General features: G+C 43.1%; 1 protein-coding gene across 6 annotated transcripts in view; it reads left to right on the forward strand.

The window, feature by feature from the left end:
* Positions 1 to 27,537, forward strand: part of piezo1 (piezo type mechanosensitive ion channel component 1 (Er blood group)) — a 260,505-nt gene that overhangs the window by 211,711 nt on the left and 21,257 nt on the right. For all 6 annotated transcript variants that reach the window (XM_086044430.1, XM_086044431.1, XM_086044432.1 and 3 more), the window contains 8 exons: positions 5,159 to 5,291; positions 6,667 to 6,814; positions 22,011 to 22,163; positions 23,772 to 23,833; positions 23,960 to 24,118; positions 24,235 to 24,382; positions 26,724 to 26,912; positions 27,319 to 27,411. In XM_086044430.1, coding sequence (XP_085900556.1) covers positions 5,159 to 5,291; positions 6,667 to 6,814; positions 22,011 to 22,163; positions 23,772 to 23,833; positions 23,960 to 24,118; positions 24,235 to 24,382; positions 26,724 to 26,912; positions 27,319 to 27,411 — 1,085 coding nt within the window. The remainder of the gene's footprint in view (positions 1 to 5,158; positions 5,292 to 6,666; positions 6,815 to 22,010; positions 22,164 to 23,771; positions 23,834 to 23,959; positions 24,119 to 24,234; positions 24,383 to 26,723; positions 26,913 to 27,318; positions 27,412 to 27,537) is intronic.

Genomic DNA, 27,537 nt, shown 5'->3' on the forward strand with positions numbered 1-27,537 from the left:
GTGCTATAACTGCACAAATGGAAAACAACTTGGGCTTTTAAACAGATATGCTGCTATTAATATCGTGACATGACGACGATGATATACCGTGGCAATGTTAATATCGTGATATCACGATATTGCCAATATTGTGACATCCCTAGTATAAAGGGTCCAGCAGTGTGGTAATACTGATCAGCAACAAATGTGTAAATGATGCAGAGAGTATACCAACCTTCTTTAACGCATAAGCATTATTCCACCACCATTTTGTTTTCCGTGAAAGTTGTGGTCTGATCTATGAAGTTGGAAGCCTGCAGTTGTAGCGCACCATCACGGATGCAAGTCACTGAGCCAAGTTTCAGTAAAGCGAAGAGTGACAAAACGTGCAAATTATTTGGTGATCTTGGTGAGGTGAAGCACCTTGCCTGTTGGACAGAGAACACAGATTCGTTGGATGAGTCGCTGCAAGCAGAGTTCTTACATTCGAAGCTTCACTAAGACTTCGCCGTGATTCCCTCTGCGTCATCTGTGTCTGCCAAGCTCAGCAGAGTGAAGATATTTCTTTGGTTAATATCCCAGAAAAACATTCTGGATTTTTGAAAATTACTGAAAAACTGTCCGAAGTAGATGCCTCATGTTTAGCAAATGTCACCTGGCGTAGCGTCAACAAGGGTGAATGAACTAGACAAAAACAAAAGAGAGTACCAGGCAACGAGGTACTATGGCAACCATCCATGGCGCCGGCTTGTATCAGTCCTTCGTTACCATGAGTACTAGGGTTGGAGCTTGGTGGCTGCTACTTTTTGGGCCAAAAGTCTAAAAAAGCAAGTGCGAACTCTAAAGCATTCATTGTGTTTCTGCTTATCAAGCCACCACTTTACAACTGTCAATCCATACATCTGGCGCATGAAGCAGACACAAAGCCAAACACAAATACCCATGGAGACACGTCCAGAGAAACACATTTAATGCATCATATCATAATTGCTGCAATAATGCCCATCCTATTGTACCGTGTCATGTGTACGCCGTTCCAAAACACTCTTCATCAGACAGAAAAATATTCCAGAATTTGTACTCCTTTTGGGAGCGAAAGCTGTCGGTCCTGTTTATTTTTTCACCAATCCAATATATATACCTCTCTTTCCTGCTCTGTCTCTCGTCGCTCCCCTCTTACGTCATCACTCTGCAATACATCCCTTTTAACGCTTAAAATATTCATGAAACTTCTGCTAATTGTTTAGAAATCACTTTCATGACACATCAAGGCTCAAATAGTTTTGACTCCTCCTGTCCTCATAAGCTTCCTATCCAGCCTGTTTTCATATTCAACACGCCTGATTCAGGATCGATGTCAGGCTTGTGCAAAGCTTGCTGATGAGCTGATCATTTGAATCAGCTGTGTTGGAACAGGGTTACTTCCGGCGCCGTGCGAGTGGCAGCCCGCTACAGTAGCTCCGGCTCATCGGTGAGCCTTTTCGTGTGTTTTTGTTCTTTAATATTACTCTACCTCATACCTTTTTCGTATAATTGATAGTCGTAACTTGCGTAGCAATGGACACCCAAACTGCGGTATTCTTGCTGCTGCTGATTGCTATTTTTTGCGCGATCGTGTCCGGCGACTTGGCTCGGAGCCGAGCCCCCATTGTTTACAGCCGGAATCAGCTGTTAGCACTCCGTGCTAACCATGCGCCGGCTCCCGGGGCGAGACCCGATATCCCCCGTGAGCTGAGGAGGAAGAGACGGGGATCTCGTGCGGGGGTTAAACGCCGGGAAAGGAGGAGACGATACCATCCCGTCCTCCCGTCTGTTATCATGGGGAATGTTAGATCGCTCCCCAACAAGATGGACGAGCTAGCGGCGCTTACCCGGCACGAGAGGGACTTCCGGGAGGCTAGCCTGATGCTATTCACGGAGTCGTGGCTAACAACGCTAACGCCGAACGCGGTCGTAGAATTGGACGGCTTCCAAATCATACGCGCGGACAGGACGCTGGAGAGTGGAAAGAGGAAAGGAGGAGGGCTGGCTGTGTTTGTGAACGATAGATGGTGTAATCCTGGGCACATCACGATTAAGGAGCAGCTTTGCAGCAGGGATATTGAGCTGCTAGCTGTTGGCATGAGGCCATTCTACATCCCGCGAGAGTTTAGTCACGTGATCGCGGTGACCGTCTACGTCCCACCAGCTGCCAGCAGCGACACAGCCTGTGATGTCTTGACTGCAGCAGTGAGCAGGCTACAAACACAGCACCCAAATGCCCTGGTACTCATCTCTGGTGACTTCAATCATGCCTCCCCTTCCTCCTCTCTGCCTTCATTCACACAGTATGTCACCTGCCACACCAGAGACAATAAAACACTGGACCTTTTCTATGCCAACACCAAGGAGGCATACACATCACTGCCCCTCCCCCCGCTGGGCAAAGCTGATCACAACCTGGTGGCTCTCCAGTCTGTGTACAAACCTCTGGTCCACAGGCAGCCAGCTGTGACCCGCACGGTTCAGAGATGGTCTGGAGAGGCCGAGGAGGCCTTAAAGGACTGCTTCAGCACAACTGTGTGGGAAGTATTCAGCGATGCTCATGGGGAAGACATTAGTAGTCTAACGGACACTGTTACAGACTATATACATTTCTGCATGGAGAACACCATACCCACCAGGACAGTAAGGTGTTTCTCCAACAACAAACCCTGGATCACACCAGACATAAAAGCTCTCCTGAAGGAGAAGAGGAGGGCTTTTGCGTCAGGCAACATAGAGGAGCGGAGGACTGTGCAGCGCCAGCTGAGGAGGAGGATCAGAGAGGGGAAAAGGTCCTACAGGAAGAGGATGGAGGAGCAGCTGCTGCAGAATAACGCCAGGGGAGTCTGGAGGGGCCTGAAGACCATCTCAGGCCACGGACAACCCAAGACCCGGACTGAGGGGGACCTGCAGTGGGCAAATGAGCTGAATCTCTTTTTCAATAGGTTCGATCAGATGCCTGCCTCCACTCAGTCTCTCCTGCTGCAGTCTCCACCTACTCCTCCTGCTGGGCGTGTCACCCCCTCCCCTCTTTTCTCCACAGACTCCAGCTCCCAGCTACACCAGATAGCCACCACTCCTTCCTGTCCAGCCTTGGCCTTCACAACATCTCAGGTGAGGAACCAGCTGAAGAAGATGAAGGCGAGGAAGGCAGCGGGTCCAGATGGCATCAGCCCCCAGCTCCTCAAATCCTGCACAGACCAGCTGTGTGGAATTGTCCAGCACATGTTCAACCTGAGCCTGAAGCTGGGCAGGGTCCCCCAGCTATGGAAAACATCCTGCCTGGTTCCGGTGCCAAAGACCCCCCACCCGAAGGAGCTCAACAGCTTCAGACCAGTGGCGCTGACGTCTCACCTGATGAAGACCCTGGAGAGACTGGTCCTTGTCCACCTGCGCCCCCTGGTGAGCTCCTCAATGGACCCACTCCAGTTCGCATACCAGCCTGGCATCAGTGTGGATGATGCCATCATCTACCTCCTCCACACTTCACTCTCCCACCTGGAGAAGGCGGGGAGCACTGTGAGGATCATGTTCTTTGATTTCTCCAGTGCTTTCAACACCATCCAGCCCACCCTACTGGGAGACAAGCTGGAGCGGGCGGGGGTGGCGCACCACCTCACCACATGGATCCAGGACTACCTCACAAACCGGCCACAGTATGTGAGAACACAGGACTGTGTGTCTGACGTGCTCCTCTGCAGCACGGGGGCCCCACAGGGAACTGTCTTGGCTCCCTTCCTGTTCACCCTCTACACCTCGGACTTCAACTACAACACCCCTACCTGTCACCTGCAGAAGTTCTCTGACGACTCTGCGATTGTCGGCCTCATCACAGGCGGAGATGATCGGGAGTACAGAGAACTTACTCAGGGTTTTGTGGATTGGTGCCAGCAGAACCGCCTCCTGATCAATGCGGGGAAATCCAAAGAAATGGTGGTGGATTTCGGTAGGCGCCAGCACTCTTCACCTGCACCAGTGAATATCCGGGGAACAGATGTTGAGAGAGTCTCAACTTACAAGTACCTGGGTGTTCATCTGAACAATAAACTGGACTGGTGCGACAACACAGACGCCCTCTATAGGAAGAGTCAGAGCAGACTCTTCCTACTCAGGAGACTGAGGTCTTTTGGGGTTCAGGGGACACTCCTCAGGAACTTTTATGACTCGGTGGTTGCATCGGTCATCTTCCAGGGAGTGGTCACCTGGGCAGGCGGCGTCTCGGCCCGGGACAAGAAGCGGCTGGACAAACTGGTCAAGAGGGCCGGCTCTGTCCTGGGCTGCTCCCTGGACTCTGTGGACTCGGTGGGGGACAGGAGGATGTTGGCCAAGCTGTCATCAATGCTGGGCAACCCGGACCACCCCCTCCAGGGCACCCTAACAGCACTCCATAGCACCTTCAGTGACAGACTGTTACACCCTCGCTGTGCAAAGGAGAGATTCCGCCGTTCCTTCTTGCCTGCTGCTGTCAGACTCTTTAACAAGAACATTGTGTAGTCTCTACAAACTGGCGGTCATTAGTGCAATTGTGCAGTCCTGCACCTGAGCTCATATCGTGCAATACCCAATATTCCCCACTACTGTAATACCGTGCAATACTCAACATTCCCCACTACTGTTAGTCTAGTTTTATTTTTATCCAATGCTGTTCCTTACATTTCACTACAGCACTGCAGCACTGTCACTTAGAGTATTTTTTCCTCTGTACTATGTACAGGCCGAAATGAGTGTTCCTCATATTTTTTATGTAGATGTAGGTTGGTGTGTATACACATGTGTATATACACATGTTACTGCGTATATCTACATAGGTTTGATTCTAAATGTTTGCCGTCAATGTTATACATTAATGGCCACATTATGCCGCCGCCCCTGTGTGACCTATATCTTTGCTACTGTAACAACGAAAATTTCCCCACTGTGGGATCAATAAAGGCATTCTTATCTTATCTTATCTTATCTTATCTTAATGAAACAGGCTGGATATGGGCTCATGAAGACTGGACTTGGAGACCACTGATCATAAGTTACTTGGCCAGAGACAAAGTCAATTTTGTTGCTACATAAGCTTCGTCTTGGTTCATATAGTGTAGTTTTTCTCCTATTTGTTTCTATTTTTTCATCATCATTCATATGTGGCTGTTATTACCATTTCTAGCGAAGCCCACGACTGAGAACACAGACCCCAGCAAAGACCTTACGACAAGGAAGAGGAGAGTCAGAAGGAAAGAAAGAGCCAGCAGTGGAATACGGGCTGTCAGACACAAGTTAAAACATGCATTTATCCATGGGTTAGTTAACGCTATTTTTGAGAAGCGGCAGAGCGTTGCCTGTTTACATTTATTTATTTTTGCTGTCAAGTGAAAAAATTTGAGTTCGATAACAAAATCTGAATATGAGACATGGGTATCAGCTTTTATTGTAGGCACTTTCTTACATCTGGATTTGATACACAACAACTTGTTTAAACCCACCAATTTTTCATGTGAGCAATTTGGAATGTGTTGACTGAATTGCGTGTGTGTGCGCCGTGTGCGTGTGTGAGTGCGCCTGTGTGCACACCTGTGTGTGTGTTTTGTCGAGGTGCGTCATAATTCCATTGCTTATCCAAACAATAAATTGCGCAGAATCTCTATGCTCATCTTCAGATTTGGATTTTGCCTGTGAACACTACATTTATAGATTTTAACCAACATGGAAAACAGAGCACCGTCTATGGGTGCAAATCAAGCATTTGTGAAGTTGAGAGATGAAAAATCTATATTAATGAGCACTATTACACAAACCCGTGGCCAGTAAACCCATAAGGATTGTCCACTGGTGTACTAAGTGATAGATGTTGAACTGGTATTTCAAAGACAATCTCATTTGAATACAGAGAACTTAAAACAAGTGCGTGACATTACAAACAAACTTGAGGGAAGGAGTGACAGTATTACAGTACTGTTTGTAGAAGACTTCATGAACAAAAGTACAGATAAGATGAAACAATGTGTTCCCAGGAAGATTAGGTCAGGCTGGATTCTCCAAAATGTACATAACTTCAAACTTTCTGTATCAAAGTTTTATGGACTGACGAGGGATGGCAAGACCCCAATGATTACCAAAGTAATGGATGTCTTCTGTTTGGAGAAAGAAATGATCTTCCCATGATGCCCAAACATACATGCTTTAATTTGAAACAATTTCATGGCTTAGGCTTCAATGGTTTCCTCTGCATTTACAAACCATCATTACAGATGTGCTATAACAAAATGTTCTCAAAGGTCTACAGAAACATTTTGTCTGCCAATTTAAAGAAGGCTTCAAACAAACTGACTGTGAGATCCGTGAGTCCATCATGTGAAATGTAGAAGGGTTTCAATTGGCTAAATAGTAGTAGCCTAAACATACAGCTAAAAGAGGGCAGGGAACTATACTGTACTTCTAATTCAACTCTAATCTAGTACTCACCTAAAATGTGTTACAAATTACAAATAATGCTCCTTTGTATCAGATGCAAATGTAAATACCTAGAAATAAAATCTGAAATCTTTTGTCTCATAATAATCGTTTGATGCCAAACCAGAATATTTTCAGGCTACAGCAAATATAAAGAAGTTGGCCTTGGCCACACTGTTACAATGTATTTGGAAGGAAGTGTAACAAATCTGACTCCCTTGACAGGATCCAGGGACTTTACGAGCCCATTCAGGGTTTCTTCTTTGATACTCTCCAAGCTGATTATCGTGTTGCCACTGATGTCTACGCACTCATGTTCCTGACTGATGTTATTGACTTCATCATCATTGTCTTTGGATTTTGGGCTTTCGGGGTGAGTAAAAGTTATCCATCTATCCTTTTACCCTACTTATCGCTTTGAAGTGAGACTGCAGCAGACCTGGTGGCAGTCCTGGCTGAATCTTGTGTCCACTGCATGGAAATGTGGCCCACATGCGGCATATACATTATAATTGTTCGAACAGGTAGCCCTGAAAAAAATGGTTGAATTTACTCACCACTTTGTGACATGTAAAATGAAGACGTGTATATATATATATATATATATATATATATATATGTATATATGTATATGTATGTATGTATATATATATGTATATATATATATATATGTATATATATATATATACATATATATATGTATATATGTATATGTATGTATGTATATATATATGTATATATATATATATACGTATATATATATGTATATATATATATACGTATATATATATATATGTATATATATATATACGTATATATATATATATGTATATATATATATATATACATATATATATATATATATATATATACATATATATATATATATATATATATATATATATATCCATGCAGTCCATCCACACATTTTGAATTCTTACAAAAAAGTTGGTCTCTTTCAAATGAATTAAAAAGCTAAACTAAAATTATCCATCTAGCAAGCAAAAATGCTTGAATTTATAAATAGAGTGGAAAAAAGAGCACTATTTCACTTAACAATGAATATAAATATTAACAAAATAACTGCCTAAATATTTATTTTACCTGGTTAATGGGACTCCTGCTCCTGAACCTTTGCGTGCGCACATGCAGCATCCGCAAATCAGGGCTGGGAAGATGACGTCACTTCATAACCGCGCGTATAACGAGCCGAACGGAGCCGTGGCTGAATTACTACTATCACCATAAATGTCAACTTTATGTTTCATGTTTCAAGTGGGATTAAATTTAATTAAAATATTAAGTCAATACTGTTACTCAAAACAACTTTGCAGATTCTATCTCCCCGCTCCCAGATCTTTACCCCCGCCTGCTCGGAGCGCATTTTGGGCTGAGAATGACAATGTCAATGTCGCATATTTGCGACCTGGCGGTTCAGACTGCAGTTGCATTGCAAAAAAAAATCCCATAGGTATCCAATCTAGGACCACATATGAAAGTGGCCAAAAACCTTGACTTACTAAGAAGACATGATGCGTGTTTTTGAGACAAATAACATGCACTTCAATTAGACACTTATTATTTACTTTCCCAAGCCACGCAGAGCCGCAACATAAGGATGAAAGAGCTGGAGCCGCGGGTTGCTGACCACTGTTTTTTTTTTTTGTCAAATATTTGTATTGACTTTTTTCAGTTATGAGATGGGTACATTCGATCAGGAGACAACAATAATAAGAAAAACCTTTTCAACAGGTACAAATCGTGAAGCAAAGTATGTCTCCATCAGAGTGAAAGAACATCAAAAATAAAGTCATACTACACCCAAACAACACACTCAACCACACATTCACATCACACATTTCAGGTCTTAAAAAAAAAAAAGGACAAGATAAATAATAAATAAAATGAGCAAACAAACAAAAAGACAAAAATATAAATAAAAATAAAAAACTACAGTTGAAAAAGAATTTACTAACAACAATGGTATTAAACACATATCCTAAGATAAATGAACGAGGGGGAATCCATCCATCCATTATCTATACCGCTTATCCTCACAAGGGTCGCGGGGAGTGCTGGAGCCTATCCCTGCTGTCTTCGGGCAGGGAATCGGTTGCCAGCCAATCGCAGGGCACACAGAGACAAACAAACATTCGCACTCACAATCACACCTAGGGGCAATTTAGAGTGTTCAATTAACCTGCCATGCATGTTTTTGGAATGTGGGAGGAAACCGGAGTACCCGGAGAAAACCCACGCAGGCGCGGGGAGAACATGCAAGCTCCACACAGGGAGGCCGGAGCCGGGATCGAACCCACGACCTCTGAATTGTGAGGCGGACGTGCTAACCTGTCGTCTGCCGTGCCGCCGAGGGGGAACTAATAAAAATGAAAACACAATCAGCAGCTCCACGGTTCTGCGCATCAATATGCAGGGTATCTATATGAAGCAAGAAGGGCTGCCAGGTTTTGTGAAAAGCCTGGAAGGAACCTTTCAGGGAAAATCTGATCTTCTCAAGCCTCACACATTATAACATTTCCTGAATCCACCTATTATTGGTAGGTGGGGATGAGTGAGTCCACTAAAGTAGAATGAGTTTGCCCGCAAGCAGAGTAGTGAAAGAAATAATAGTTTGAGTGTTTTTGGACAAAAGGAGTGGCGGAGGCATTCCAAAAAGGGCAGTAAATGGGTCAAGGTTCACTGTAGTACCCAGTACCTTCCCCAATGTGTAGAAGATAGCGTGCCAGAAGTCATTAAGTTTGGGACATAACCAGAACATGTGTATGTGATTAGCCGGCGAAAGGTTACATCTAGTACAAGAGTCAGATCTGTCCGGAAAGATTTTTGCCAATATTAAATTTGGCTTCTGTGTAAGATTTTGCATTGTAGAAGTTGGTACCTCGCACAAATTGATGAGGAATGTACAAGATTAAGCATCCGATACCATTGTTTGTGAGTGATTTTGATATTAAGGTCCTGGCCCTAGACATACCTCAATTGATTAAGGGGGGTTAGATTAATGCTAAAAATTGAATGATATAATGTTGCAATTAAAGATTTTTGTGTTGCTTTGTGTATTAGGAGAGAATCCATCACGGTCTCAGGGGGACGCTTCGGGAAGTAAGGGAATTGGTTTTGGACAGAATGTCAAATCTGGAAATAACGAAATAAATGAGAGCATACATTTTTTTTAAAGGTCAGAAAACAAAGGAAATACGGCGACAATATAAAGGCTGTCAAGGGTCTTCAGACCACAGTTTGACCAGGATTCAAAAGCTCGGTCAGAACAGGATCGGATAAACAAATGGTTCCGGCAAACAGGTGCGAGCCTTGACCCACAATGTAGACCAAATTGTCTTCTGAATTGGCTCCAAATCTTCAATGTTTCAAGTACGAGAGAGTTACATGCTGCTCGCTTGAATGTAAGGGGCAACTGAGCAGACTATTGACCATAGTGAGAGTGATGAGGAGGACAGTTCCATGTTGGCCTCAACGTTCCAAAAAGGTATTTTGTTGATATTACTAGCCCAGTAGTATCCACGAAAGTCCAGTAAGACTAGAACTCCAAAAATTTTAGGAAGCTGAAGAGATGACCTCTTAAAGGCTTGTTTATTACATCACAAGAACGATGTAATTTCCTGGTGTGGAAAAAAAGATTTACAAATGAATACAGGCATATGTTCAAACATGTTAAGGAAGCGAGGAAGTTGTCATGTGAGGATTGGGATTTGGACCCATACGCAGACATGACATGGAAGTTGAATAGTCTACAGTCTTTATCCACAAAAATACAAAGTAACAACAGAGATCAGGACTGAGAGTTTGCATCCTCACTTGAAGGTTTGACATACTGACAATGTGTCAGTGTGTAACTCGAACTTTTAAACTGTAAGACTTCATGACATCATACAGGACAAAGAATAAAAGGACCATAACATCTGCAGAGCACCTGATACAACGTAAACAACCATCATAACAGTCATAACAGTACCCAGTAACAGTAGGTAAAAAAAATAAAAAAAATAATTTAAGTATAAAACAACAAGAATTAAAGTAACTAAACAGACACAAAAGAATCATGATGAAAACATTAAACTAAATCCTAAAGCAAAACCAAAATCAAGAACAGATCAGAGAAGGCCAGACTAGAGGTTCCTGGCGGAACTAGTCCAATGGGCGTCCAGGAGACCAGATGAGAGGGTCGTGGCGGGGACAATCTAGTGGCCCTCCTGAATGCCAGACAAGAGGTTCTGAACGGGGCAGTCCGGTGGGCCTGACGAGAGGGTCTTGGCAGGACCAGAATGGTGGGCAACCCGGAGGCCAGACGAGAGGGTCTTGGCAGGGCCAGTCCGGTGGGCAACCAGGAGGCAAGACAAGAAGGTCTTGGCAGAACCAGTCCAATGGGCGTCCAGGAGACCAGATGAGAGGGTCGTGGCGGGGACAATCTAGTGGCCCTCCTGAATGCCAGACAAGAGGTTCTGAACGGGGCAGTCCGGTGGGCGTCCAGGAGGCCTGACGAGAGGGTCTTGGCAGGACCAGAATGGTGGGCAACCCGGAGGCCAGACGAGAGGGTCTTGGCAGGGCCAGTCCGGTGGGCAACCAGGAGGCAAGACAAGAAGGTCTCGGCAGAACCAGTCTGGTGGGCGACCCGGAGGCCAGGCGAGAGGGTCGTTGCGTTGACAATCTAGTGGCCCTCCCAAAGGCCAGACGGTGGGCTGCCGGAACAGAGTCAAAGGGCAGCCGAAGGCCTTGCGCTGCTGGAGCAGAATCAGGGAGCAGCCGAAGGCCTTGCACCGTCGTAGCAAAATTCAAGGGCAGCCGCAGAGGTTGCGCCGCCCGAACAGAGTCAGAGAGCAGCCGAAGGCCTTGCGCAGCCAGTGCAGAGTCAGAGGGCAGCCGAAGGCCTTGCGCTGCCAGAGCAGAGTCAGAGGGCAGGCGAAGACCAAGTGCCGCCGAAGCAGGATCGTGAGGAGGCTGCAAAGCTTGCGCCGCTGGGGAAGAGTAATAAGCCTTGTGGTGCTGAGGAGCCAGGGCCTGCATTTTGCTGATTGCCTGTACTTGTCGAGGTGCCAGGAAGAGGGTCTGGCACTGCTGAGACACCGGGTGCAGAGGAGCCGGCGTGGGAGCCTGTAGTTGTCAGGGTGCCGGGAAGGGGGCCTGGCACTGCCGAAGAGCCGCCATGGGAGCCTGTAGTTGTCGTGGTGCCGGGAAAAGGGCCTAGCACTCCTGAGGCACTGTGTGTGGGAGCCGGTAGTTTGCCGAGGTGCCGGGAAGGGGGCCTGGCACTGCCGAGGCATCGGGACTGGGGCCGGCATTTGCTGAGACGCTGAGGCGCTGGGAAGGGGCCCTGCCTCATTAGTCTGCCACCATGAGGTTAGGACGCACACGAGACACGAGGGGTTGGGAGTACAGATAGTGAGGAAGGTAAACTAGAAGAAACGGGATGAACGGGACTATGTGAAGAAGTACACAGTGAACGAGGTGTCAAAAAAGGCGGGGAGTGTAGTGGTTTGGGTAAAGATTCCTAATAATGTGATTTGGTAAAGGTTGAATTATGGGAGGAAGCAGAACCTCTACTCAGGCGTCTACGTTGGCCACCCCGTTGGGGTCCCAGGTAAATGGCCAACTGGGCACCCAAAGAAGGGTCCGAAGGCAAGGGTTCAGCCGTGGACACTAAGGGTACAGGTTCGTAATGACGCAACTTGGAAAAACGGACTTACGGGAGGAACCAGAACCTCTACTCGAGCGTCTATGTTGGCCACCCCGCGGGAGTCCTGTGTAAATGGCCAACCGGGCACCCAAAGAAGGGTCCGAAGGCAAGGGTTCAGCCGTGGACACTAAGGGTACAGGTTCGGAACATACGCAGACATGACACGGAAATTGAAGAGTTAAAAGTCTTTAGCCACAAAAATACAAAATAACAACAGAGATCAGGACTGGAAGAAAGTTTGCATCCTCACTCGAACAAGGTTTGACGTACTGACAATGTGTCAGTGTGTAACTCAAACTTTTAAACGACTTTAAAAGACTTCATGACATCATAAACGGCAAAGAACAAAAGGACATCTGCAGAGCAACTGATAGATACAACACGTAAAAAAAACATTCATAACAGAAGTACCATCATTTTAATATGGTTAACCCAACCTAGTAGAGAAAGAGGGAGAGTAGTCCACCTAGCCAAGTCCAGTTTGCAACGGTCAAGTAAGGGTTGAAAATTCATGGCGAATAATTCTGTGTGACTTTGTCACGGTAACGCCAAGGTATTTCAATCGGGTCGCCTTCTTAAAAGGTAATATGGAAAGAGGAAGGCTCTCAGCAGGTAAGTTGATGGGAGGTATTCACTTTTGTTCAAATTAATTTTATAACCATGTAGTATCTTGAATTGTTCCAAAATATCAAGAATAGCGGGAAGGGATGTATTGGGATTTGTAACAAGAAGCAAGAGGTCATCAGCGTACAAAGATAAAATTTGTTGGAAAGTCCAAATCGAGAAATCCTTTCAAATTTCTGCTCACTACGAAGCCACAGGGCTAAGGGTTCAAGTGCAAGCACAAACAAGAATGGAGAAAGAGGACATCCCTGATGGGTGCCGCGAGATAGCAGAAATGGGTCAGATTTCGTGACATTAATGTTGATACTAGCTTTAGGAGACGTATAAAGATGTTTGATCCAAGATATGAAATTTGGATCAAAGCCAAATTTTGCCAAAATAAAAAACAGGTAGCTCCACTCCACTCGGTCAAACGCCTTCTCTGCATCCCGAAAAAGAATAATCTCGGCAGGGTTAGAGTCCGAAGAGGAGCATATGATGTTCACTAACTGCCTGGTATTGTTAAGAGTGTTGGCCAGCGATGAAACCGGTCTGGTCCGGATTTATTACCATTTGAATAACCTGGAGTCGAAGGGCGAGCACCTTGGACAGGATTTTAAAGTCAACATTCCAAAGAGAGATTGGTCTGCTACAGTGAAGAGGATCCTTGTCCTTCTTGGGCAACAGAGTTATCGATGCTTTTCGAAAATGTGCCAGGCAGCCGTCCATTCTGAAACGCATCATTAAACACCCTCACAAGGATCGGAGCTAGTACATCCGAAAAAGTTTTGAAGAACTCTGCACTGAAACCATTTGGTCCAGGATATTTAGAAATTTGCACAGATCTGATGGCCTCCTGAACTTCAGAAGTTGTTATGAGGGATCCTAGACTACAATAAGTATCAACATCAACTTGAGGGTAAGTTAAAGAATCCAGGGGGTTGGACAAAGACCAGTTACAGGGGGAACTCTCAGAAGACTAAAGTGTGGAGTAATAAGAGAAATCATCACAAATTTCTTTGGGGTCAGTTAAAATCAGACCGGTTGGGGAAGTTATTCTTGGAATGAATCGAGAGGTATTCACTGATCTGGCCTGGTATGCCAACAACTTGCCAGGTTTGTCGCCTTGTTCAAAAAAAGTTGCTTCATTTGCAAAAGCTGGACCTCAATTTTGCCAGTCACTAACAAATCATATTGAAATTGCAACTGCAGTCTCTTTTTATACAATGTAGATGAGGGGTTAGTAGCATATATCTAGAGAATGTATTTCATCTGAAATATGTGTTAATTTATTCCATCCTTTTAAAATTGGATATGAATGAAATCACCTGCCTTGAATGAATCCCACAGTATATCACTGCTAATGTTGGGCTGATCATTCATTAAAAAAAAAAAAACGTCTAGAGGTATTTGCTCGGTAAGAAAATCTGTAAACTTAGCCTCAGAAAGCACCTGGGAATTAAATTTCGATACTTTGTGAGGTCTGCAGGAAGAAAAGGTACTATCAACCGATGTTGGACCATGATCCCAAATGACAATAGTATGATATTTGCAAGCAGTAATACTGCTTAACAGCCTAACATCCACTAGAAAGAAATCTATCCTAGAATAGCTGTAGTGTCCATGAGAAAAGAATGAAAATAGCAGAAGGGAACTTTGTTCTCCAAGCGTCAGCCAATCCCAATTGTTCTGCTTAGAATTTCAAGGCAGTAGCAGACTTAGTTAGAAGTTAAAATCACCCCCGATGATGAAAAGGTAAGATTGGGTAGAAAGGAAAAAAAAATTATAAACTTATCGTCATCACATGTAGGGGCATATATATACTGAGGCCAGAACCACTAGGATATTCAGCAATTTGCCTGAAACTATAACAAAGCGACCATTAGAATCACAAATGGAAATAGAGGGTTCAAAAGAAATGTCCGTACATATGACAATGGCAGCGCCCCTTGCTCTTTGAGTGAAACCCGAACAGAATAAATGGCCCATCCAAGCCCTTTTCATGCGTGGAATTTCAGAAGCGCGGAGGTGAGTTTTTTGCAAAAAGAACAGATCTTGCCCAAGGTGTTGTAGGTGTGACAGTACCTTCCTGGCCTTGACAATATTATTCATTCCTTTGACATTCCATGAAACGAAACATAGGCCCATCAAAATTGACTTTAAGATGAGTTAGCCAGCTGAGCTGCAAAACACAACAGAAATAAAAAATTAAAAATAAAAATAAGGAAATAAATAAATAAAGGATGTGGGGTACATACATTCCACAACATACACACACATACCTACATACAAAACAAAACAAAAAAATCCCTTGGGAAAATTACACTTCGGTATCATCCAAGATACAAGACTTCAGAGTCTTCCTTACTCCAACTCCCATTACAAAAAAGGAAATAGAGCACGAATCACAATCAAACTGTAAATACGGAAAAGTGACTTCTGGGCATTCTTTAAAAACTAAGATAATGCACATTATAACAAGGTTTCTACCAAACTCTGAATGCCGTAGCATTCATAGCAGAACATCTTCTTCGAACAAGAAATACAGTAACACAAACACACGTCAAACAAGGAACTGCCAAATCGGATTAATTAAGAGAACAGTCTCAATTATAAAAAGTAAAATAAATAAAAATTAAGAATCTTTAATCTTCTGTGATAGTATTTAAAAGGTTATGTAAGATTTGGAAAAAAAAGAGAAATACAGCGGAGCTTTACCCACGAAAAAATAAATAAATAAATAAAAATTGGATAGTAACAGTGTTAACTTCACATCCCATGGGTACATACACAAATGCATACTGCTTATGTGAATTGCATCATAATAAACATAAATATGCATATATACGTACATACAAAAATATTAAAATATGAAAGGCAAACAATATTATAACATGAAAAATAACCACAGGAAGGCCCTCAAAAAGTAGGAAAAACAACATAAATTATACACTAAGTATTCCCACTACGGAAATTCCCTCACCCAGAAAAACAACGTATTAAATTGTCTTCTCCTATATTACATTAACGATCAATTCCTGACAACGGAAGTTCCAGTATCCGGAACCCAGAACCAATAGCGAAGCCCACAGTGAGCGCAAACTCAAGCAGTCCAAGCTCTTCACTATGGAAAAACTTTGACCGCTCCGCCATCATCGTATAAAACGGAAATTCCCTCACTCCGAAAAAAAACGTATGCATTAAATTTTCTTCTACATTAACCATCGATTACTTCCAACGGAAGTTCCGGTACTTTATCCGGAACCCATAGGGAAGCCCGCACTAGTGTAAACTCAACCAGCTCCCGCTCGTACTATGGAAAAACTCTGACCGCTCTGCCATCATTGGCTCCAAAACGGCGACATGTAAGTTACTTCTCTGGCTGCGTTTTACTGAAATTAATTTTGAAAAAGATTTTAAATTTATTCATTTACATTTCCGTCTGTAGTTCATGGCATCGAAACGAAGAAGAACGGTAATGACCGTGAAAGAGAGAGTGAAATGCATCCGATTATGCCAAGCTGGACACAAAGTAAAAAACATTGACACTTGGAGTTAGAAAAACTCAAATCTACGAGAAAAGTCCTGTTGTAAAGCCACCGTCCAGCAAGAAAGCATCTTCGCAACAACAATGCTTTGAACTCAAAATACTCATTTTTTCGCAAGTCTGAGGAAAATCAACACTAAAATACAGTACAGTTTTACTATAGTTAAGTACTGTACTGCATTGGTGTTACAGTATTTATAGTATTTTGTCAACAGTATTTGGACCATGTTTGTTATACTGTACTGTATTTTGTTCTTATACCTGTACTTTATAGTTTAGTTTTTGTTTAGTAAAAATTTGGGGGAAAATATTTTTTGGGGCATTAAATTGCTTGTGTTGTTACACATGTATTTTGTTAACATACGTGCATGTTCATACAGGACATGTACCGTAGTTGTTCCACACATAAGGAAATTCTGTTATAAGGAAAGATTCCTTACTAGAGAATACTTACTGTAGTCAAGGAGAATGCGGTGCCAACGTTTATGAACTGTCATGTAAGAACCTGGAACACAGCGAATTCCGACGAGGCAAATAGTTCAGTAATCAGGTGCAGAGTCACTGAGCCTGTTTGGTAGAAGGTAATCCTTAGCGTCCTCCACAGATTGCAGCTGAATTCTCTCTCCATTCTCCATTGTGATCAGCAGCCTAGAGAAGCGAAGGTTTCAGCCCGTTTGTACAGCTGCTGCATCACGTCCCGACAAGCTATGCGTTGCTCCATGACTTCAGGGGTGTAATCCTCATGAATGTAGATGGGTATTCCATGGTACTTCATGTCAGATCTTCTCTTTCGAGCTTGTCGAATAACCATCTCCTTTGTTTGAAAGTTATGAAATCTGACGATAACAGGCCTCTGTCTTTCGCCGTGTCTGGGTTTAGCTGTTAGCGATCGATGCGCACGGTCCAAAACGGGAGGAATTGGCAAGATATCTTTGCCCATGAGCTCACGCAGGAACGAGGCGAAAAAAGTAGTCAGTTGCGGGCCCTCGATAGATTCCGATCGATCTCCCGATTAATATTTTATTCTTTGTAGTAATGCTGCATCTTCATCCACGTACGGGATCTATCAAAAGGACATGTCACATTTGCCTCCACCTACACTGAAATAATGGTGTGTTGAATTTACTCCTTTTTGTGGTCACACAAAATAAAATCATTTGGATCCAGATACATTTATTTGGTAGGTGTATAGCCTACTTGAAAATATTAATCCAGATGATTAGACTTCGTGCTCAACTCACTTGAAGAAATAAAATTGAGTAAATTCAACAGAATTTTTTTTCATTGATACTGTGCCTAATGAACTTCTCATATAGTGACTCCGATTTTTTTTAATGACAGACGTCAGAATTCAACTACGGCAACATCCGCTTGTGAACGGAATGAATGAGGAATTGAAATGGAGTGTGTGGCTCTGAAAGAGAGTGGAGACAGAAAGAAACTCAAGATTCATTGAGTTAAACCTGGTGCCGACCAGGTTAGATTCAGAGAGTCTCTTACTGCTGTAACTGACCGAGAGAGTTACCTCTCTCTTTGAAATCGACTCGAGTTACCCCTCTTTCTCTGGTTTGAGTTACCTCCCTTTTTGAAACAGAAAAGTCAGCGTTTACCTAATTTCAGGGTTAGCAGACTCTGGGTTTTCACTAAATATGCTTTGTGAAATGGACCCCAGGCCAATATGACAGAATGGGGGTTACATAATCAAAGGTCCAAAGCATAAAAGGATCAGAGCAATTTCACAGTATCTAATAAGTCAAGATACATCAAGGAACAACCAGTCACCACAGTGTCTCCCCAACCCCCCAAAAGGGGCACCACCAGGTGCCCTACCTGGCTTGTGAGGAACTCCCAGTGGAAAAAGACAAAAGACAAACAAGGTCAAAAAATCAAAAACACAAAATAAAAGTGTCCAAAACAACAAGAATCAAAGTAACTAAACAAACATTAGGAAAACAGCTTGACCTGGACTAAGACATCACATAAACAGCAGTTAGACATGACAAACACAATGAGCCAACAAAGACTGAAAGAACACAAGGAACTAAATACAAATGAACTGAAAAGGAACACCTAGACAGTTACACGGTTTAGAGGGAGCTGATTGAGTAACACAAGGGATCGGGTAAATGAACACAGGTGAACACAACCTAATGAGACACATACGATGGATCAGGGGAGGCCAGACGAGAGGTTCTTGTCTGGACCAGTCTTGCACCACCGGAGCAGGGCCGGAGGGTGGCCACAAGATGTGCGCCACTGGAGCAGGTTCAGAGGGCAGCTGTGAGGCGTGCGCCACCGGAGCAGGGTCAGATGACGGTCGCAGGGCTTGCGCCACAGGAGCAGGGTCGGAGGGTGGCCACAGGGCTGTGGCTGTGTCAGGTTTAGTCAACCTTGAACATTGAATAAAACATCACACAAGGATCTGTAAAAATAGCAGACAGGTCAGGCTGTAGGGTTCATGCTGTCAGTGCCGGTCGGAGGGTGGCCCCAGGGTTTGCGCTGCCGGAGCAGGCTCGTCTAAACTAACCGGCTTACACTGTATGTGCATGGTCGGAGGGCAGCCACACTGTTTGTGCCACTGGAGCAGGGTCAGAGGGCGGCCGGAAGATGTGAGCCGCCAGAGCAGGGTCGGCTTTGACGCCAGTCAGCGCATGTTCGGAGGGCGACTGCAGGGCTTGCACCATCGGTGCATGGCTGGAGGGCTACCACAGGGCTTGCGCCTCAGGAGCAGGGTCGGAGGGCGGCCACAAGACATGCACAGCTGGAGCAGGGTCAGAGGGCAGCTGTGTGACATACACCGCCAGAAAAGGGTAGCACGGCGACCTCAGGGCTGCCTCATCAGCCTGCCACCATAGAAGTTGGGGAGCACAAGAGACACAAGGGGTGTGGAGTAGAAGTACTGGGGAAGACAAACCAGGGGAAATGGGACGAACAGAATGAGGTGAGCAATGAACGAGGTGACCAAAAAGGCGAGGAGTGAAGTGGAGTGGGTACAGGTTCAAAATGACAAGACTTGGAAAAGGCAGAATTACAAGGGGAAACAGAACCTTTTACATGGGGCCTTCGTTGGCTAACCTGCGGAAGTCACTGGTAAATGGCCATGCGGGTAGCCAAGTAAGGGTCTGAAGCAAAAGGTTCTGGTGTGGACACTAAGGGATCATCAACAGAAAAACATGAAAAAAAACTGACAAGGTCTTGAATAAAGACTGGGAAAGGGACCGGGAAAACCAAAATCAGTGCCAAAATTGGAATCGGAATTAGAAAGGAGGTTAACCAAATCAGGGCAATCTAAGTCCAAAAACAAAACATGGGGCACTAAAATAGAATGGGAATGTGAGAAACTAGGACAAATAGAGGGCACAGGTGAGAGAGACGTGGAGGAAAAGACAGAGCTTGTGTTCGGCAGGCTGAGGGCGGCAGCAGGCAGACCGTGGCTTGTGACAGCCTGGGCGATCCATTGAGGAGGAGCGACACAAGGGGTTCCTGCTGAAAAGGTGACGCACCTGCCGGTGATATGATCACTCCCTGATTAGAGGTGTAGAGGTGGTTAGGAGCAGGTAGTGACGTCTGCAGCTCAATGGATTGTGTCTGAGTCTGCTGGGTACATGACTGGTCAGTATGTACTGTCATGTAAGGAACACAATTTGGACCCAGGAGCAGACGTGGCACACAAGTTGAAAAGTAAAAGTCTTTATCTATGAAAATACAAATGAACTGCAGAGAACAGGGCTCGATGCAGAAGACATGGAAGAAAGCTGACATTATGACTCCAAGAAAGATTGATGTACTGACAACATGTCACTGAGAAACCCGCGTTTATACAGTATTCAGTTAGAATCCAGCCTATTTGACACAATAAAGGTAGAAGTTTGAATACATAGAAGGCCGTGGATCGCCCTTCTTTTATGTATTCAAACTTCCATATTCAAACATAAAAGAAAGCCGACCCACGGCCTTCTATGTATTCAAACTTCCATAATTCAGTGCCAGTAGCACTTAAAACGAATCTGACAGTTGAGGAGAAAAATTCAAAGTGTTGTCTTCAAAAAGCGACCAAAACTATGCCAATACTCCAAATGGTTCAAGTATAGTATCAAATTTACTTTGGTGTACCTTTCGTTGAGGTAAAACTGCCAGGTGGAATTGCAAAGGGTTTCTTAAAAGGACCATAGCAAATGCATAGCAACTGATATGTCAAGATACATCAAGGAACAACCAGTCAGAACATCTTCTTCAATTAGGAAAAAAACCCAATTCTTTCCACCTCTCTCCATTCTGTAGTAATCAGCAGTTGAACATAGCCAAGTTTCACCTGTTTTTCCTTTTCTCGCTAGAAAACACAAAATTAACTTTTTGTGAAAAGATTCATTTCAAGTTGACCTTTGACGGCTTTGACGCCAAAAATCACAAATATCTAAAAATGGCTTTTCTTCTTTGCAACAACATAACCAACATTGAGAAAGGAGTTTTAATAGTGAAATCATTTCTACGGATAAATTCTGTGATGTTCATGGGATTCAAATTGCAACCACTCGAGTGCAAAGTATTTGAAAATTTGATTTATTTATATATTACTTCATCCAAATACTTTTGAGCCACTGAAAAATGTTGGTACCTGGCATAAAATGACTTTAATTTCTCTTTAAATAAAATCTCGGAGTATGCGTTGTTGTTATTTCTTGTTTTTGGTTCAAAACCACCGTGGTGACTGAATAAAAAGCACTAAAGTAGTCCAAATAGACCACAAATTTCCATACTTAGGACATATCTTTGTGCAGACAAAGATAAAAAGATTGGATTTGAGAAGCAGTAGTGTCTGGTCGACTAGTTAGCACGTCCGCCTCACATTTCAGAGGTCGTGGGTTCGATCCCGGCTCCGGCCTCCCTGTGTGGAGTTTGTATGTTCTCCCCCTGCCAGCGTGGGTTTTCTCCGGGTACTCCGGTTTTCCCCCACATTCCAAAAACATGCTTGGTAGGTTAATTGGACACTCTAAATTGCCGCGAGGTGTGATTGTGAGTGTGGCTGTTTGTTTGCCTCTGTGTGCCCTGTGATTGGCTGGCAAACAATTCAGGGTGTCCCCAGCCTACTGCCCGAATATAGCTGGGATAGGCTCCAGCACGCCCGCGACCCTTGTGAGGATAAGTGGTATGTATAATGGATGGATGGATGGATAGTCATCATGTCATCTTCCAAACCGCTTATCCTATACAGGGTCGCAGGGAGGTGCTGGAGCCTATCCCAGCCGTCAACAGGCGAAGGCAGACTACACCCCAAACTGGTCGCCAGCCAGTTGCAGGGCACACACAGACACCGTCACTGAGCGGGAATCGATCCCACGCTGCCCGCACGCAACTCAGGCGTGTGTACCGCTACACTATCAGTGACTGCTGGATGGATAGTGTCAGTCCAAACCCTGTCCAATATACTATACAGGACTGGGTTTGGACTGACACTATCCATCCATCCATCCATTATCCATATCACTTATCCTCACAAGTGTCGCGCTATACTGGACAGTTTACTGACTGGATTTGGACTGACACTATTGCCCAGTCCAGTACAGTATACTATAGAGGACAGTATACTGTACTGGACTGGGCAATAGTGTCAGTATACTATACTAGACAGTATACTGTACTGGACTGGGTTTGGACTGATATACAGCACAATATCTCATCTTAATCAGTTTCTTCTATTTACTCCCTTAGAAACACAGCGCAGCAGCTGATATTGCCTCCACCTTATCAGAGGACCAAGTTCCTGAAGCATTTCTGGTGATGCTTCTCATCCAGTTCACCACCATGATCATCGACAGAGCTTTGTACCTGCGGAAGGCTGTCGTGGGGAAACTCATTTTCCAGGTTCAGTTTACTCAAAGTACTCTCTATAAGTGTCGAACATTCTCCTGGCATTTACACTATACGAGATTGGAAATTATTGTGAATGGGATTGACAGATCAAAGCACTGCAAAATTTGACTACATATACGTCCCAAGAACTTGAACTTTTCTGCATTATCACGTATTCTACAATATTTTAAGTAGTCTTTTTAGACATAGGTCATTTTGCATCCGATAACGATATATATTCTGATATATTTTTCCTACAAAATGCATGAATTTTGCAAATTACTGTTATCTTTATGATGAATAAAAATAAGATTAAACACTAATTCCCAGTAGGCAGATAAATACCATTAAAAATGTGTGGTAGTACCAACCAATTTTCAAAGAATACAGTAATGTGCAAAGAATTGAAATAAATACAACACAATGCTTTAAGTAACATTCATGTATGTGTACCAAAAAAGTATTACTAAGTGGAGGAAAAGAAATTGTAGGATTCGCTCAGTAGCAGCAAGGTGAATCTAACTATATAAATGATAGAGGATTATTTTGTACTATTGCAGTTTTATATTGTATCTACAAAATACAGTACCGTATTTTCCGGGCTATGAGCTGCACCGTTATACAAGCCGCACCCACTCTATCTTGTTAAGCAAACGTTGCTGATTAAAACAGAACAGAACCAAGAGAAAATAAACAGTACTTATCGCCATTTCACTGCTGGCTGCCGCTCCAATTTGTCAGCTAATGTCCACCAGACTCCACCATTTATTGTTCGACTACATTCTACATATGCACCTGTCTTGTTTTATGTTACTAAAGTCAGCTAATCCAACACACGATGTGCTGCCAACTGTACTAAATCAACAATAGCATTTAACATCGAAACAACAGAACAGACGTAACATCAGCCAATCGCATTCATGTGGAATTCAGGGACCTCTCGGAAAACATAAAATCAAAGAATTACAGCACCTAATGCTATAACCTAGTGCATAGCGCCCTCTCCTGTTGAACTTCTCCACCTGCAGTCACATCCAGTTAATGGCTGGGCAAATGTATTGTTTCAAATTGTACTGTAATTTCGGTTAGAGCGCCCCGAGCGGTGAAAGAAAAAGCCACAGAATAGCCGCACCGGACTATATTTGAGCCGCATGGCTCAAAACCTAGGAAAAAAGTTGCGGTTTAAACTCCGGGAAATACGGTATATTGTTTTATTGCACAGCTCTAATTTCCAAGTGTTCACATTTTTGATAATTAGGATACTTTGATTATTTGCAATACAGGAAGCCATTTTAATATTATGTCTATATGTCTGTTCATTTATCCATTTCGTTGGTCATTTATATTTATTTCATTTGTTTCCCAAATTTGTTCATTAAATGTCATTTATTAATTCATCTTTTTTTTTTTTTTTTTTCATGCGTTATGTTTTTTTTGCACTGGAATGGGTTAAATGGATTTACATTATTTGCTAGAGGAAATATTGCTTCAATTTTCATACAATTGGATTTCAGTTCAACTTTTTGGAATTATTCATCACGAAAACCGAGGTTCCACTGTATGTGCAAATAAGAATTCCATGAAAACTGATTTTCTGACATCCTTTTGCTCTCATCCAAGGTTGTTCTTGTCTTTGGGATACACCTGTGGATGTTCTTTATCCTACCAGCTGTCACTGAAAGGTGAATTTCAATTGAACATTTTTGTGGTTTGATTTTTATACTGACATGGTAACAAACCAAATGTTATTGTTCTATTATTTTTGTAATCAACATCATAGTTTTTGCTAACACTTTTTCTATTTGTAGGAGATTCAATCAGAACTTGGTGGCCCAGCTGTGGTACTTCGTCAAGTGTATCTACTTTGCCCTGTCAGCATACCAGATCCGTTGCGGGTACCCTACTCGTATTCTTGGCAACTTCCTCACGAAAAACTACAGCCACCTCAACTTGTTTCTCTTCCAAGGGTATGAACACAATGCAATCCTGAATCTAAATTTTATATTGTTTGTATATAACAGCATTTTTAAGTCTCGTTTTGAAGTAAACAATACTGTGTGCGTGTGCCTGCGTGTGTGTGTAGTTTCCGTCTGGTTCCTTTCCTTGTAGAATTGCGAGCAGTAATGGACTGGGTTTGGACGGATACCACTCTGTCTCTGTCCAATTGGATGTGTGTTGAGGACATATATGCAAACATTTTCATCATCAAATGCAGCCGTGAGACAGAGAAGGTAATACTTTCCTAGTCAGCTTTCGGGCTTTGTGGTCAGCTCTTGTTTTGCTTTTTGTTGTTGTTTTTATATTATATTCCCTATCCCTCCCCGCAACCCCCCCCCCACCCCACCCCAAAAAATAATTAATAAATAAAAAGTGTCTGTGATTGGCGCTGCCGGGGGAGAGATGCGAACGGCAGAGGCTTTTTAAGGATCATTAGCTGGCTAATTTAATACTCAAACCCGCTGTGGACACGCTTCAAAATGCTCCACTAGTACTTTACTACTTACCCAACTGCGTGTGATTACTTCCATTGCAAGCCCCGGGGTTGGTTTTGTCGTATTGTATAATTATTTGGGTCCAATAGACGGGCAGAAGTCGCACTCAACAAGTTACTTATTTTGCACACTTCCCCTCCTTCACGGCCTTCAAAATAAAAGCATACCATCAAACCACTATACACAGCAGGTTTGCTACGGCGTATTTCCCAAAGTAGAAAGACGCCAGAAGAAGTGCATGAACTCCACGTTGATGTACCAGCATCATATTTGAGTGCTGCATGCATCTTAATATACTCCCAGACACAAATTGTTTTGAAACAGTTGAGTTCCAAGTCAGGGGCCGTCGCTTCAAAAAGACAGCGACAACAATGGATATTGTGCCGGCTACAACCGTAAAGGGACTGAGTTGACTAGACTATGCATTTAATTGTATTGCCAAACTAGCTTGCTTTGCAGCAGTAACGAGCTGCGTGGTGCATCCTGTCCGTGTGGGAAACTGTATGTCATTGCAACATGTGACATAATGGACCAATCAGAGCAGCAACAATTCCTGATGTGTGCGTGGCATGTGTCGCAGACCTGTCGCCAACAGCACAATGCGTCGGCCATGTTAATCAATGCGGCAGTTGTCGCTTGCGTAGACGCGGGAGTAGAAAGAAGCCTAAAAAGAAGCCTTTCGCTAAGTAGGCTGAGATGAAATTTGGCCGCCTCGGGACCACATCAAACGCATGAGGGCCGATTAGTGGGTCGGACTAAAATCCACTTCCGGCCATGCTTAGTCCAGCCGTTTTTAAAAATTTGTCACCAACAACCCCTCCAACCTAAAAATGGGCCGATGTTTAATTTTACATAATATCACACTAATATGAATAACTAGTAACAGACGCTCTAGGCACATGGAATGTCACCTCTTGTCATCTTAAAATGGCTGAAGGCTCAGGCGTCATCAACGCGGACCTATTCCCAAAATGGCTCACCAGTGATCGGACATTGTGATTTCAGAGGAATGCTTTTGAAGTGATCAATTTCAAAATGTGAACACTGGCAGATATTGATAGAAATCACTGCTGCATATTGATGATATTCATCTGTTTCACAATTATGGAGCGAAATCATCATACCATGAGCAATGTCTTCACATATTTGAATATTATTAATTATACGAACATATAATAGGTGATGATGATTAAAGGCAATTTGAGCAAATTTGTTTTTTTAGAGGTATGTATCAAACTGGTAGCAATTCGCAGTAATAAGTAGCCAAGACATAGCTCTAAGTTTCAAAAAAGTTGGTGACCCCTGCTGTAGATGCTGTGGGGGGGCCGTCTTGGTTGACATGCCTCTGTAACATCAGCAAAAGCAGTAACCATTTCTCGATTGACCCACAGATTCACTTAAACAAATTCTGACAGTTGAGGAGAAAAGTTCAAAGTGTCATCTTCAAAAAGAGACCAAAACTAAGCTGATACTTCAAACATGTTGAAGTACAGCTGCAAATTTACATCGGGTGCACCTTTTTAGGCATTCAGGTAAAAACGACAGGTGGAAAAGGGTTTTAACAAGATGTGACGGCAGTTGGAGGAGTTCAACAGGCGAGGGCGCTATGCACTAGGTCAGGGGTGCTCAATACGTCGATCGTGATGTACCAGTTGATCACAAAGCTCGTATTGGTAGATCACATGACATAAAAAAAAAATAGATGTACATAGTTAATTATGTTGTGGTGTGCAACATTGGCTCATGCGGTTATGCAAGGTACATCAACGTACATTGTACATATCAAGAATCCTCAATATATTTGAAAATAAATATATATTTTGCATTGTTGTAGTGGGTAGGACCTACCCACTACAAAAATGCAAAACGGTATGGCTTATAGTCCGGAAAATACCAAAAGTACTTTTGTATGAAAATGTTACACAAAGTACAATTATGAAACTGTTTTCTTTTATTTACTGTGAAAAACACCACTGTGGCTCTGATGAACCGGTCTGAAATATGTCTGTTCACCTAGAATTCATTGAAGAAAATTCATTGAAGAACACATCCTTATCCTTACAAATACTTTTCTCCTCAGAAATACCCCCAGCCTAAAGGACAAAAGAAAAAGAAGATGGTGAAATATGGAATGGGTGGACTCATTATCATCTTCTTAGTGTGCATAATATGGTTTCCCCTGCTCTTCATTTCCTTGGTCAGATCTGTAGTGGGTGTTGTAAACCACCCCATTGATGTCACTGTTACCGTCAAGCTAGGAGGATATGAGGTAATCATATGTCCAACTGTCTATACTTATTTTTTATTACTTATTGATTTCTTTATTTCTAATTTCAAGTGTATAATGTATGCAGAATAGTAGTATTGGTTCATGCCTGAATATTGATGTAACCTATATGAATACCATTTCTTGGTGTGTGGGGAAAATATATGGAGACACAAATCTTGATTTATTTTTTATCCCCTTCCTGTTATCAGTTCTAGATAATATAATTTTTACGGGACTGGCTTTTTACAAAATGTACACAGTAAACTAGCTAATGTAATATCATCCACAGGTAAATTGAAATGTTGATATTTTGGGTGGGCAAAATACAAATATGTTCTATTATTGTTTGAACACAGATGACATTTCTAGTTTTATTTAGGTCTCCATCTTTTGTGTGTGTGCGCAGCCTCTCTTCACCATGAGTGTCCAGCAGCAGTCAATCCAACCTTTTACAGAGGTGAAATATGAAAAACTCACCAAAAAGTTTGGGAACAATGCGGTGCGTTACAATTTTCGTCATTTTACAAGGCTTTCTCTGTGTTTTGATTGTTTACTTTGGACCGGGTGACTAAGCAAGGGCTAAAAGTGTGGAGGTTACATTAAAATTCTTCATCTTTAGCCTATT

This window comes from Filicampus tigris, chromosome 11, assembly GCF_054856515.1.
Source record: "Filicampus tigris isolate MCC_2025a chromosome 11, RoL_Ftig_1.0, whole genome shotgun sequence".
NCBI classification, from domain to species: domain Eukaryota; kingdom Metazoa; phylum Chordata; class Actinopteri; order Syngnathiformes; family Syngnathidae; genus Filicampus; species Filicampus tigris.